Raw genomic sequence first — 11,757 nt, 5'->3', positions numbered from 1 at the left:
AGCCCGTTCCAGACCTTGGCCACTCTAACTGTGAAGAAGTTCTTCCTAATGTCTAGTCTAAATCTGCTCTCTGCTAGCTTGTGGCCATTATTTCTTGTAACCCCCAGGGGCGCCTTGGTGAGTAAAGCCTCATCAATTCCCTTCTGTGCCCCCGTGATGAACTTATAAGGCAGCCACAAGGTTGCCTCTCAACCTTCTCTTGCGGAGGCTGGAGAGGTCCAGGTGCCCCAGCCTCTCCTCATAGGGCTTGGCCTGCAAGCCCTTAACCATACGAGTGGCCCTTCTCTGGACCCTCTCCAAGTTATCCACATCCCTCTGATCACAAAGAAATCTCATTGACTTCAGTGGAATTACTCCAGAGATGTATGTGATTTCTTTCTCTTCTTTTTTTTACCTTGTTTGCATTTTGTTTTGTATTGGAGCTTACCTCTGTCCCACTAGTTGGAAATTGTTATTATACTGTGCAGTATTATTCCTATCTGCATTGTTGGTAGAACTTTGAAATGCAAGTTAATTTTTTTCTTTTTAAAACGTGTCATTCAGCTCTGTAAAGTTGACATCATGGAGTTTCGTATTCATTGTGTCTTAGCGACTCTGTAATGGCCTTCCTCAGAGTGCTGTTGAGAAGATTACAGGCAGTCCTCAGATTTACAAGGCAATTGGTTCTTGAAAACCGCGTCTTAAGTCGAAACGTAACTCAGAACCAATTTTCGCATAGGAACAATGTTATAAATGGGGGGTTTGGTTCCTTTATAACACTGGATACAACTGTGTCCAGCTGGTAAGTCTGTTGTAGTGGAAGGGGAGGGAGAGGGGAAGGGGTGTGGGGGTGCAGATCAAGGCCCCCTGCAGTGAGGGAGGGGCTGGGGCAAGTTGCTCGTCTAGCAGCTCCCGCAGCTCATTCGGAGTTGGGGAGGGTGGCCCGAGATCTGGGTGGGGCCAGGGCTGCACCTGGTTGCACTGGGAGCGGGGAATATGCCCTCCCACCGCTTGCACAGCTGGTGGGTGTGGGACGGGGCTGCTACGCTGCCTCTGGACAAGTGGCGCACCCCCACCCCCAAGCCATGGCTCTGTCCTGTGCCTGCCCTGCCCCAGCGGGGTGAGTGGCAGGAAGGCAAGGGGGGGAGCATGTGACCCTGGAATCAGGGTGGGCGGCAGGGCAGGCACTGCAGTGGAGGCTATAGTAGGGGCCATAGCCCACTCCCCCACAGGCCCTGCCAGCCCCGCATCTGGAGTGCAGCCCCAGGCCTGCCCAACCTGCTCTGATCTGGTGGCACATGCTTCCCCCTTGCCATGCTGCTGCTCGCCCAGCTGGGGCAGGGCAGGTGCAGATCAGAGCCATAGCTCATCCAAATGGGGGAGGGTGGGCATCTCGCGCCACTGCGCACCGCTCATCTAGAGGCAGTGCAGCGGCCCCATCCTGCGCCCACCCACCCAACTGGACGAGAGGCGGGAGGGCATAGCCCCCACTCCCAACACAGGCCGGTGCAGCCCTTGCCCCACCCACCCCGCCCCATGCAGATTCGGGAGCACCCCCCTGCCCCATGCCCTCCTGGACAAGCAGTGGGAGCCGCCGGACAAGCAGCTTGTCCCAGCCCCTCCCTCACTGCGGGAGCCCTTGATCTGCCCCTGCCCCCATACTCCTTCCCTTCCTCCTCCTCTTCCACCATATCAGACTGACCAGCTGGACACAGCTGTATCCAGTGTCAAGTTGAAACCCACATTGGAAGGTCAAAACAGGGTGTCAATTTATAAATGTCTTGAGTGCTGTTCATCGTAACTCAATGTTGTAAGTCAAGAACTGCCTGTAATTAATGTTTTTGATGCACTTTGGTGGGGGGGAGAAAAAAAATTACCTAATTGTCAACTTTTATTGTCAGCTTAGAATCTTAAGAAGCAGACTTCGTTCTTTGGTTCTTCCAGATCGCCTGAATAAAGATTCTTTAGGCCAGATTCTTTCCTCAGTGACAGTTCAAACTCTGTTGTCCCAAATGGAGCTAGGCAGTTATAGCTGAAAACATGGTTTAGCCCTGCACTTGAAACATAATTAACTGTTCAACTGATAAAAAATAAAAATGCACCTCACTAGATAGATCATAACTGCGTGTGATTCTGAATCGTCTACAGGGGAAAAAAAGAAGCAAAGACTTTATTTTTGTCTCCTAATTACGTGGATTCATCTCTGAATATATACAAAGAACAGATCTGTTGAATAATAAAATGTCACTTTTGCAGGTGTTTCTTTTGAAAAAGTTTGGTATAAGGAATGCATCCTGCAATGGATCCATGTGGACGTGGGTCTACGTGCAGAGACCATTTGTAGTATCTAGCTCAAAGAGAATGTAGTTCTTGTTTAAATTGTTCTCTTTTCTACTAATTGTGAGTTGATCTGGAGAAGACATTTTGTATACCCTGCCCCAGCGGCATGCAAAATACGACTTTTCATGTTACAAAGTAGGCTGTTGCTTACAAAGGCTTGTGCTTCTCTAAATCAGGTAGTCACTAAAGGAGCCGCTGTGCCCTTCCTTCTGCCTGACTTCAGATTAAACTGGCTGACCGCTTCTCTACTTCTAGCGTTAATACAGGCAGTCCTCAGACTTACGACACAATTGCGGGTTTTTTCTGGAGTCTGGTCTGCTTTCTTAAAGAAAGTGTACAAGGAAGTTTGGACAGATGTTCTCCAGGGAGACAGGTGACACAGTGAACTTGTTCGCTGGCGTGGCTTGGCATCAGATCAAGCATTGTAAAGTCAAAACTGACCTCAGAAAGTTAAAACAGGGTGTCAATATATAAACATTGTAAGTGCGAAACGTAAGTCGAGGACTGACTGTACTGTGAAGAAGAAAACTTGTCACTGTTTTCTTTTCTCTTCTTAGAACTGAGAGGGTGGTGTTTTTTACATATGATTCTGTCGTCTGAACTAAACCCTGAATTACTAGTCATCCAGTTCTTTTCAACAAAAGCCATAATAATGCTTTTAGTCTATCACAAGTAGTCAGTTTCAGAGCCAAAAAGAAGCTATAAGGCTGAAAAACAGGAAGATGTTTTGGATGCAGGTGTGCTTTATAGCCATCTGCAGTAAATTATCGCTACCTGTAGGAGACCCATCTGCTGGTCCATATTGTACTGCTGGTGACTAAAGGAGATGGTGTAGCAAAGGTTGTTAATGCTGAATTAGGGTGTCGTCAGTAGTCCCAGTGTGAATTATTTCCCAAAAATCATTCTGGGCAGTTGGTAAGAGTTTATACCAGGGGTGGGCAAAATGTGGCCTGCAGGCTGGATGCAGCCCGCCAGGCCATTCTATCCAGCCCGTGAGGCCCCTAAAAATTTAGAAAATTAATAGTTCCCTGCCCCTGGCTGCCTGTCATGTGGCCCTTGATGGCTTGCCAAAACTCAGTAAGCGGCCCTCCACCAGAAATAATTGTTCGCCCCTGGTTTATACCATTAGAAAGCGGTGCAGAGGGACAGGCGGTTGTATTGAGCTTTGTTTGAATAATAATTCTGTCAAGTGCTGTTTGTTAGCAGTGTTTTAAAGATGCAGTAGGTAGGCATGTTATAGTTACATTATGCTGTGCTCTGCCAGTTTACTCCTTCCTTTCATCCTGGTCAGTATTTATCTGCACTTCATACTGCTTAATTTTTTTGAAATTGCTCCACTACATTTCCTATGAGAATTTCTGCCGTGATAAGATGATTTGCTGTGACTCAAAACTTCATTGAAGTTCATTTGAAAAAGTGTCTCATTTCACCCTGCATAGTAAAGGTTCTTGGCACCTGGAACATGCTATCTTGTTCTTGGTATAATTCTGCAAATAGGTGAACCAAGTTATTAGCTTTTGAAGTCTACCTTTGAAGTCTCACTGCAAAATAACATGAGTTATCCTACTGCTAAATCAGTGTGATTGGTGGTGTTCAGGATTGTCAAGAATCTCAATCAGGATGAGAAAATCATTGTGTCAAGTATTGAATGTGCACATAATGAAAAGATATTAATTTGCCTCCAGAGAGTTTATGATCTAAGTATATGCATGCAGATTAATATAATAGATGAAGTGCCAGGTAGCAGTGAGATGATAATGATTATCTTGAAGTGCCAGCTGCAAGTGGATGAAGATTTTGTGGCTGTATCAGGCATGCTTTGTGCTCATACAATCTGCTTCAGTCTCTTCACATTTGGCTTACCCTGGCAGAGGTAACTTTTTGTTGGGGAGAAAGGCTGATTGAAAAACAATATCTCCCTGCAGCTTCTGGTGTTGATGGTCTTTGAATCTGTTTCCACTTTGGAGCAGTGTACCTCAGAAGTCAGATGGCAGACAATTGGATCCAAATGTTAACAGAGGCTAAACCTTTTGTCCTTTGGATGAGATTTAAAAGGGATGCACTGATTGTTGTCCTGATCCATCTATTTGGACTTTTCATCAGAACAGAGATATTAAAGTAAGATTATTGATCAGTAAAATAGAATTCTCCAAAAGGTGTACAACTTCTGTGATGTAGAGGCAAATCAAAATGGAGAACATATTTTTCCACCTCCTTAATTTCCCAAAATAACTATTCCAGTAGTACCATTTTGTCCTCTTATCCAAGTTATTTTTATTTAGACACAGAGATGCCTGTTGCTACCTCTGATAATGCAGTGTCTCTTAAAAAAAAAAAAAGGAGGGGGGGAGGGGGAAGAAAAGAAAAATGGAATTAAATTTCCAGCATGTGTCTGACATCTTCTGAATGTAATTTTCATTATCATTGTGTATTGAAGTCTGATTCATAATGCTTCAGTTAGTGGTTAAATTAGTCTTTCAGAAAGATGTAGAATCCCGTAACACTGAAGTACTCTTGTTGAAGGTGTCCCTAAATGACATTGAAATATCAAAACCCTCACAAAAATGCTCCCTTAGTGAAAAATATCCTCTCCCTTTCAGTCTTCTATTGCAGACCTGTTAGTATTAGAGCTGTATGAGCCTTGATTTATTGCCATCTTCCTCTCTTTTTGTAACAGTAGAGTTGGTGATAAAGCTGATTAGCTGTAATAAATAAAGATATCTGTGCAACAGATATTCACCCCACATTTTATATTTATGTAAATTTGTATACAAAGCTGTCATTTTCTTTTGGGCTCCTCACAATTTTGCCCCCATGAGGCCCAAAATATAGGCATTCTTAGTGTGGTACAGTTAAGAGTCCCATCATTCCTGCCCCCCCCTCCTCCTCCCTCCTTTCTTTTTGCCATTACCTGGTTTTGAAATGTATAGAACTTCATGCTCTAATTGTCAGTACATTTTCATTGAGAATCTAAAAATGACTTTTTGTAGGCTTAGATTCCGAATTCAAAGGAGTTTGGAAGTACAGGGTGTTTATAAAGCCCTTGTGCAACTCTATCTTTAATAACTTTGGATGGACACATGAGAGAAGCTGTAAACAGTGATTGAAAACATAATTCATTAAGTTTTAACACAATACAGCTCAAAATTCCAGACTTTAACTTAACTGGCATCTTTGATGATATGTCGTTCAATCCGGTTTTCCAACTCCTAGAAAACACTTTCCAGTTGCTGCTGAATGATTTCATGAATTGCACTTATGATCCTTATCCTATGCATAGCTTACACTATGCTAAAAAACGTAATGAATTACGCTTTCAGTTGCCATTTGCAATGTACTTCTATCGTGTGTATTCAAAGTTATTAAAGTTTAAAATTGCACAAGGACTTTATAAACACCCTGAATATATAACCTGAACTCTGATCAGGCAATAGAAACTTTATTTCCCAGATCTCATCAATCTCTTACTGTGATGGCGTGTACTGGCTAGCCCTTGGCAAGGAAGGTGTTAAAGAGTTTCTGGGCTGAGTTGGCCCCACCCTGGTATGCTTGTAGCCAATGCCAGGCCTGCAGGGTGGTATAAAAGAGGAGAAGCAGGCTCCGAAAGAGGACTCTTGGTGCTTACTGATCAAGGCTCCTGATCAGACATCCTCTGAGGGGTGAGCCCTGTGGATTCCTATATGTCAGTGCAAGTGCCTGGAGAAATTATAGCTTGGGCACCAGGGAGCTGCCCCAGTACTCCCTTATTCATCTCTAAACATTCTGATAAGATAGATAATTTTGTCTATTCGAGGAAATTATTTTATACTACATGGATTTTTTTGCATCTGCGTTAGAGCCCAATCAACCAAAGTTCCCACTGAATTAGAAAGTTCCTTTTATTGATAAGAAATTTTCTTTCAAACTGTCAAGAGACACTACAGCTTGTGTTTAGTCTTCTTGGAAGTTTTCCTTGACCTCTCGCCTATCACTGGGTCCTGAGTTCTTGCCTGTATGAGCTATAGTCACAATGACTGACTTGGGTAACATATGCTACAGGCAGTTCTGTTTCTGTTTCCCTTCTTTCATGGGTTCTCTTGATCATCTTAAATGTCTCTCCTCACCTCCCAGCTAGGACCATTTCTTTTGCATTTTTCCATACGTGAGAAATTCAAGGTAGTAAACTAGGTCAGGTAGCTACTTCTATGCCTTTGACTCATTGACTGAAAACAAAAGGGGAACATGATAATCAATATGAATAGAAAGGTAAAAGCAGTTACTGGGGTTCCAGCATAGGGCACAGGCATCAAATGTATTGCCTGTGGGCCAGAACTTGTTTGTGGAACTACTCCATTCAGCCTCTTGGTCTGCTGTGGGCTACTAGAAGTTGAGGGATGGCCAGTAGTGGGCACGGCCTGCCATTGAATCTGGGGCCTTGTGACCATAGCCCTTAAGGACAGGTGGGTGAGCAAAGGCTGTGCAGCCAAGTCCTCGGTCACCTACAGCTGCCTGGCCTGCTGCCACTTGTCACGGCAAGGAGCTGCCTGGTAAGGGTGTGCGAAGCGGGCCTTATTCAATTCAGATTCGGCCCGTATCAGGGACAGTGATTTGATTCGGATCGCTGTCCTTGATTCGATTCGACTGAATCCAGATCAGAAGATTTAATGCTGATCTGGAGAATCAGCAATTCAGCCATAGACACAGGTTTAAATGTTTTTTCTACGTACCTCGACGTACCAGCACGGTTTGTGAACACTGCGATGCTGGGGCAGATGGAGCATCCCACAGGATTGGAGGGGCCTCCACATGCTCAGCAGCAAACCCAGAAGTGGACTGGAAGTACTTCCGAATCTATGTCTGAATCTTTCTGAATCGATTCAGAGGGTTCTGATTTGATTTGGAGAGATTAAAGGGTCCTCTGAATTCAATTTGGATTTGGAGATTTGGCCACCAAATCGGGTCAAATCTCTGCCGAATTGAATCAGGGACCAAAGATTCGCACAGCCCTACTGCCTGGCTCACAGCTGCTTGCCCCACTGCCACTGCAGTGGCTGCAGACACTTCCATTGCTGCTGCCACCACCCAGTGCCACAGACCAGATCTGGTCCACAAGGGTCCCGTGGGCTGAATCTTGCATGAGACCCCATTTGAGTTTGACACCCCTGTTGTAGGGAATAAACAGTCATGTGAGAGCCTTGTGTGTGGAAAGGTCTGAAGACTGCTTTGATGAAAATAACAGAGGGAAAAGCACACCTATTTTTTTTAGTCTGTGTGGATTCATATAGCACACTTACCACACAAATATCTGAGCACTGTATTTAGGAAAGTCAATGTAGGAACATTTAAATTAAAGCAAAATTCAAATACCTGGTTATTTGACCTTTCATACTTGTTGTAGGTGCGCGTACTGCAAAAGGAGCTTGCAGTGTCTACCTCTGAAGATACTCATCCCTACAAAGAAGAGCTGGAGACAGCCCTAGAGCAATGTTTTTACTGTTTATATGGTTTCCCTAGCAAAAAGAGCAAAGCAAGGTACCTGGAAGAACATTCTGTGCAGCAGGTAACATAAGAACAATCAACTTAAATAAAAATGCTTTAGAACACCGAGAGAAAGTTTCCTCCAGTGCAAATGCCTTGAGGTGAATTAATGGGAGGAGTATTCATAATTACTGTGGCCATTTCTCCATTCCTGGAATTAATTTCCGTTATATATAAGTAGAAAAAATGTGAAACACTTTTAAAGCTCAGTTTGGGAAAAACAAAACTATAAGTGACCTCTAAAAGAGGATAGGCCATTAGAGGGGGGAAGGGAAAAAAAACCTCTATGCAACTGGAATGCCACGTGTTTCTTAGAAACTGCGTGACTATATGCTTTATTCAGTACAAACCAGTTATTTCTGGTCCCTGTCACCTAGTTTAATCGTAGCAGCCTATGATCTGCTATCCAAGGGTAAGATATTCCAGATCCCAGTGTAATTTACATCAGTGTAAGTATGTCATGGATCCAAACTCTACTAAAGAGGAAGAGGATGGGAAAGACTAAGGAAAAGAGGGTAGCAGGAAAAGAAAATGTCTTCTACCAGAAACAAAACTTGTCTATCACATACAGATAACTTTGGGTGAAATCCTGACCCCACTGAGGCCAAAAGTAAAATTTCCATTGATTTAGAAGGGTTATGATTTGTTTCTGGAAATGCAGAATCAACTGGAGACAGAAAGCTTTACCAAAAAAAAATTGTAAATTGTTACAAAAAAATAAAAAAGAAGAAATTAAGGGAGGAAGTTAAATTGTGATGGTGTGGCATCCTGTGTTGTTTTTTTGTTTTGTTTTGTTTTAGAAAATGTTTCCATGTCTCAAATATGGTGGTGGTTCTTTAGATTTTTCCTCTTCCATTTAATTAGACTTGAGTTTCAACATCCAGAACAAGTATAGCTGATTTCCTTCTATTTCTTTCCATGCCATCCCTGTGTCATTCTGTATAGCTACACTGGAGGTATAAGTGCCTGCCTACAGCTCTCCTGTTTTGGGGGCAGACCTAAGAAACCTATCCAACAGCTTTTTTAAGCAAGTAAAGCTACACGTTAACAGTGTTTACTAAATTATAATCTAATGCCTTAGCTTTTAATCAGCATGCAATGTGTTATAACTGTAAACAGTACATGTCTTTACATCTTTTATTCTAGGAAGGCTTCATTGGTTTTCTGCATAACATAGTATTTATTTTATCCTACTTCAAAAAAAAATCTTCCTTGCAGACCTGTGGGGTTTGGGATGTTGAGAGCTAATTTCTCTCCTTTTTTCTCTTTCAGGTGGATTTAACATGGGAAGATGCTCTATTTATGTTTGAGTATTTTAAGCCTAAAACTCTCCCTGAGTTTGATAGCTACAAAACAAGCACTGTATCTGCCGATCTGGCCAATCTTTTAAAAAAGATTGCTACAATTGTTCCTCGAACAGACAAGCCCATGTTGAACTTAGATACTCTCTCAGCTTATATTGAAGGAACCTGCAGCAAGGTATAACTTGCTGTGTTTAAAAAAAAAAAAAAAAAAAGCAAAATGTTGCTACGTTTTTTTATTCACAGTTAGGATGTTTGTTATGGAGTGTGAGATAATTATATTTGCTGGAAGTGCATACGGAATCACATTTTAATTGCATTAAAATATTCTTTCCAAACTGCTTAGTTTTACAGGAGCAAGATATAATGCAGACATTACAGAAATAGATGTTTATCTGTATAATGTTTTGTAAGGGCTCTGTAAAGGAGTGGAATAATTTCAATCTTCTCGTTTCTTGTGATGAAAAAAATGTTACATATTAACTGTACTATCACTTTTCACTACAGGGAAGCAGCATGTGTGCAGCTTTTTAAAAATGTATGGCTGATACACCTACGGTTTTCTGTTTTCAGGAACCATCTCTCCCTGAGGGTGCAGACTACTCTCCTCCAGTGGTGACTGAACTGTACTACCTCCTGGCAGACTACCATTTTAAGAACAAAGAGCAATCTAAAGCCATTAAATTCTACATGCATGACATCTGTATTTGTCCAAACAGGTCAGTTCTGTTGAAGCCACCTGCATGTTTTTCATTTCTTTCAGTTCGTTGGTGCTGAAATGAAGGGCAAATTAGGAAGGGCTTTGTTCTGTTCCAAGAGCTGGACAATTTACTGCAGTCTATTATGAGAGGAGCATTTTGCAAAAAAAAAAATCACTGTTATTAATGAACAATTATTTGACATTTTCTTTTTGGTTTCTGAAATGACCAGAAATCAGAGTGGGAGAAAGTGAATTAAAATCAAGAAGAGTGAGGAGATGCAACAACTGCTTTTCCTTTCTCTTTTGCTCCTTTGGTTTTTGGGGCAGATTTATAGACATTAAGGAATGAAAGCCATATTACTGTATTTCTGGAAAAGCAAAGACCTACCATGTCCCAATGGATTGACAATTTCAGCTGCTTTTTATTTTTAACAAAAGTTGTTTATATGTCCTGGCAGAGAGGAGTTGGCACAGGAATAAGCTGAACAGAGCAGTTGTTATTCTGGTTTATCCCTATGTTAAACTATGTTAATAAGTGTCACAGCTCAACATTTCCTCAAATTACACCAAAATGAGAGCTACGGTAATCTTATTATGCTAGTCAGTAAACCTAAGGCATGCAGATTTGGCTTTCCCTATCAGCAGAATTCCTGTGTGGTGGCAGATAAATTAAAAAGGACCAAAGTCCTATTCTGAAATGTTTGGCAGAGCTGATAGGGAGAGTTGCATGTGTAAATCTGCTATCAGAACAAACAACCTCAAGGGTGTGCTGTTCTTGAACCTCCCAGTGTGAGAAGTGGGATTTTCAGACTCTTGAAACTGTGGGTAAAACTACAAAAACATTTTAAGATTAAATGACCATTTTCTGAAAGAGTCAAACATGTCAGTATTCAGTGGTGTCACCATAGGCTGCCATTAATGTATTATGGTTAATTTTCCAGCAAAGGTAATTCATATAGTAACATGGTTGATATTTTCACCCCAGGTATCTGGCACCTTATAGACTCAAATTATCAGAATTTCAAAACCCCTGAGAATCTGGGTGTTGAGGTCACCTTTACGCTTGACACTAAATTACATTTTTTTAAATCATAGGAAGTCAGAGCTTTAAAATACTATGAAAGTAATTGATTCTCTGGTATTAAATCAAATTATAAAGTGGAAGCTCCAGACTTGATGTGCCTAAATGTTTTAAGAATTTGGGATTGTCCAATATCTTTCAGATGTTGTCACTGACACTGCCTAGTACTGTGCTGGATACCAAGGTACCTACAGAAATGGTAGCTTTATAACATTAATCAACTTAGAAAACCATAGAATCATAGAAAATTAGGGTTGGAAGGGACCTCAAGAGGTCATCTAGTCCAACTCCCTGCTCAAAGCAGGACCATCCCCAACTATATCATTTCAGCCAGGGCTTTGTTGAGAACTTCTTCTAGAGCAAATTTTCAGGGGGCAGGAGGTTGAACTAGATGACCTTCAGAGGTCTTCTACAGCCCTACTTTTCTATGGTTCTATGATTTCATTTGTAATATCTGATTTCTATTTTCTATAATCTTATAATTCAGTATTCTGTATTCTTAAATTCAGTATTCTGAAAGGTAGGTAGGACAGTATTTAATTAGGTAGACAATACAGGATTTAAAAATCAACACATACATTTTATCCATTTTTACTATGTTCTTCATTCTAATGAAACATAAAAAAGGAATAGAAATACAAGTGCACCAATGGAGATTTTGGGGACTGATATTTAAGGAGGCATATCAGCCTATATCAGTCTGATTTCTGATACAGCTGCCTCCAGCTGGTAAATCCAGTGTGGTGGAAGGGGAGCGGGGAGGGAAGGGGCTGCCGGGGGGGGCAGATAAACACCCCCTGTGTTGAAGAAGTGGGCAAGGGCAGGGGCAGGCACTGCCG

General features: G+C 41.9%; 1 protein-coding gene across 1 annotated transcript in view; it reads left to right on the top strand.

Annotated features, from left to right (window-relative positions):
• Window positions 1–11,757, top strand: part of CABIN1 (calcineurin binding protein 1) — a 210,814-nt gene that overhangs the window by 55,676 nt on the left and 143,381 nt on the right. Inside the window, exons 20-22 of the mRNA XM_025199243.1 lie at window positions 7,697–7,858; window positions 9,109–9,315; window positions 9,711–9,856. Coding sequence (XP_025055028.1) covers window positions 7,697–7,858; window positions 9,109–9,315; window positions 9,711–9,856 — 515 coding nt within the window. The remainder of the gene's footprint in view (window positions 1–7,696; window positions 7,859–9,108; window positions 9,316–9,710; window positions 9,857–11,757) is intronic.

The sequence above is a fragment of the Alligator sinensis genome, unplaced genomic scaffold (genome assembly GCF_000455745.1).
Source record: "Alligator sinensis unplaced genomic scaffold, ASM45574v1 scaffold505_1, whole genome shotgun sequence".
NCBI lineage: Eukaryota > Metazoa > Chordata > Crocodylia > Alligatoridae > Alligator > Alligator sinensis.
This window is presented reverse-complemented; position numbering and strand designations above follow the sequence as displayed.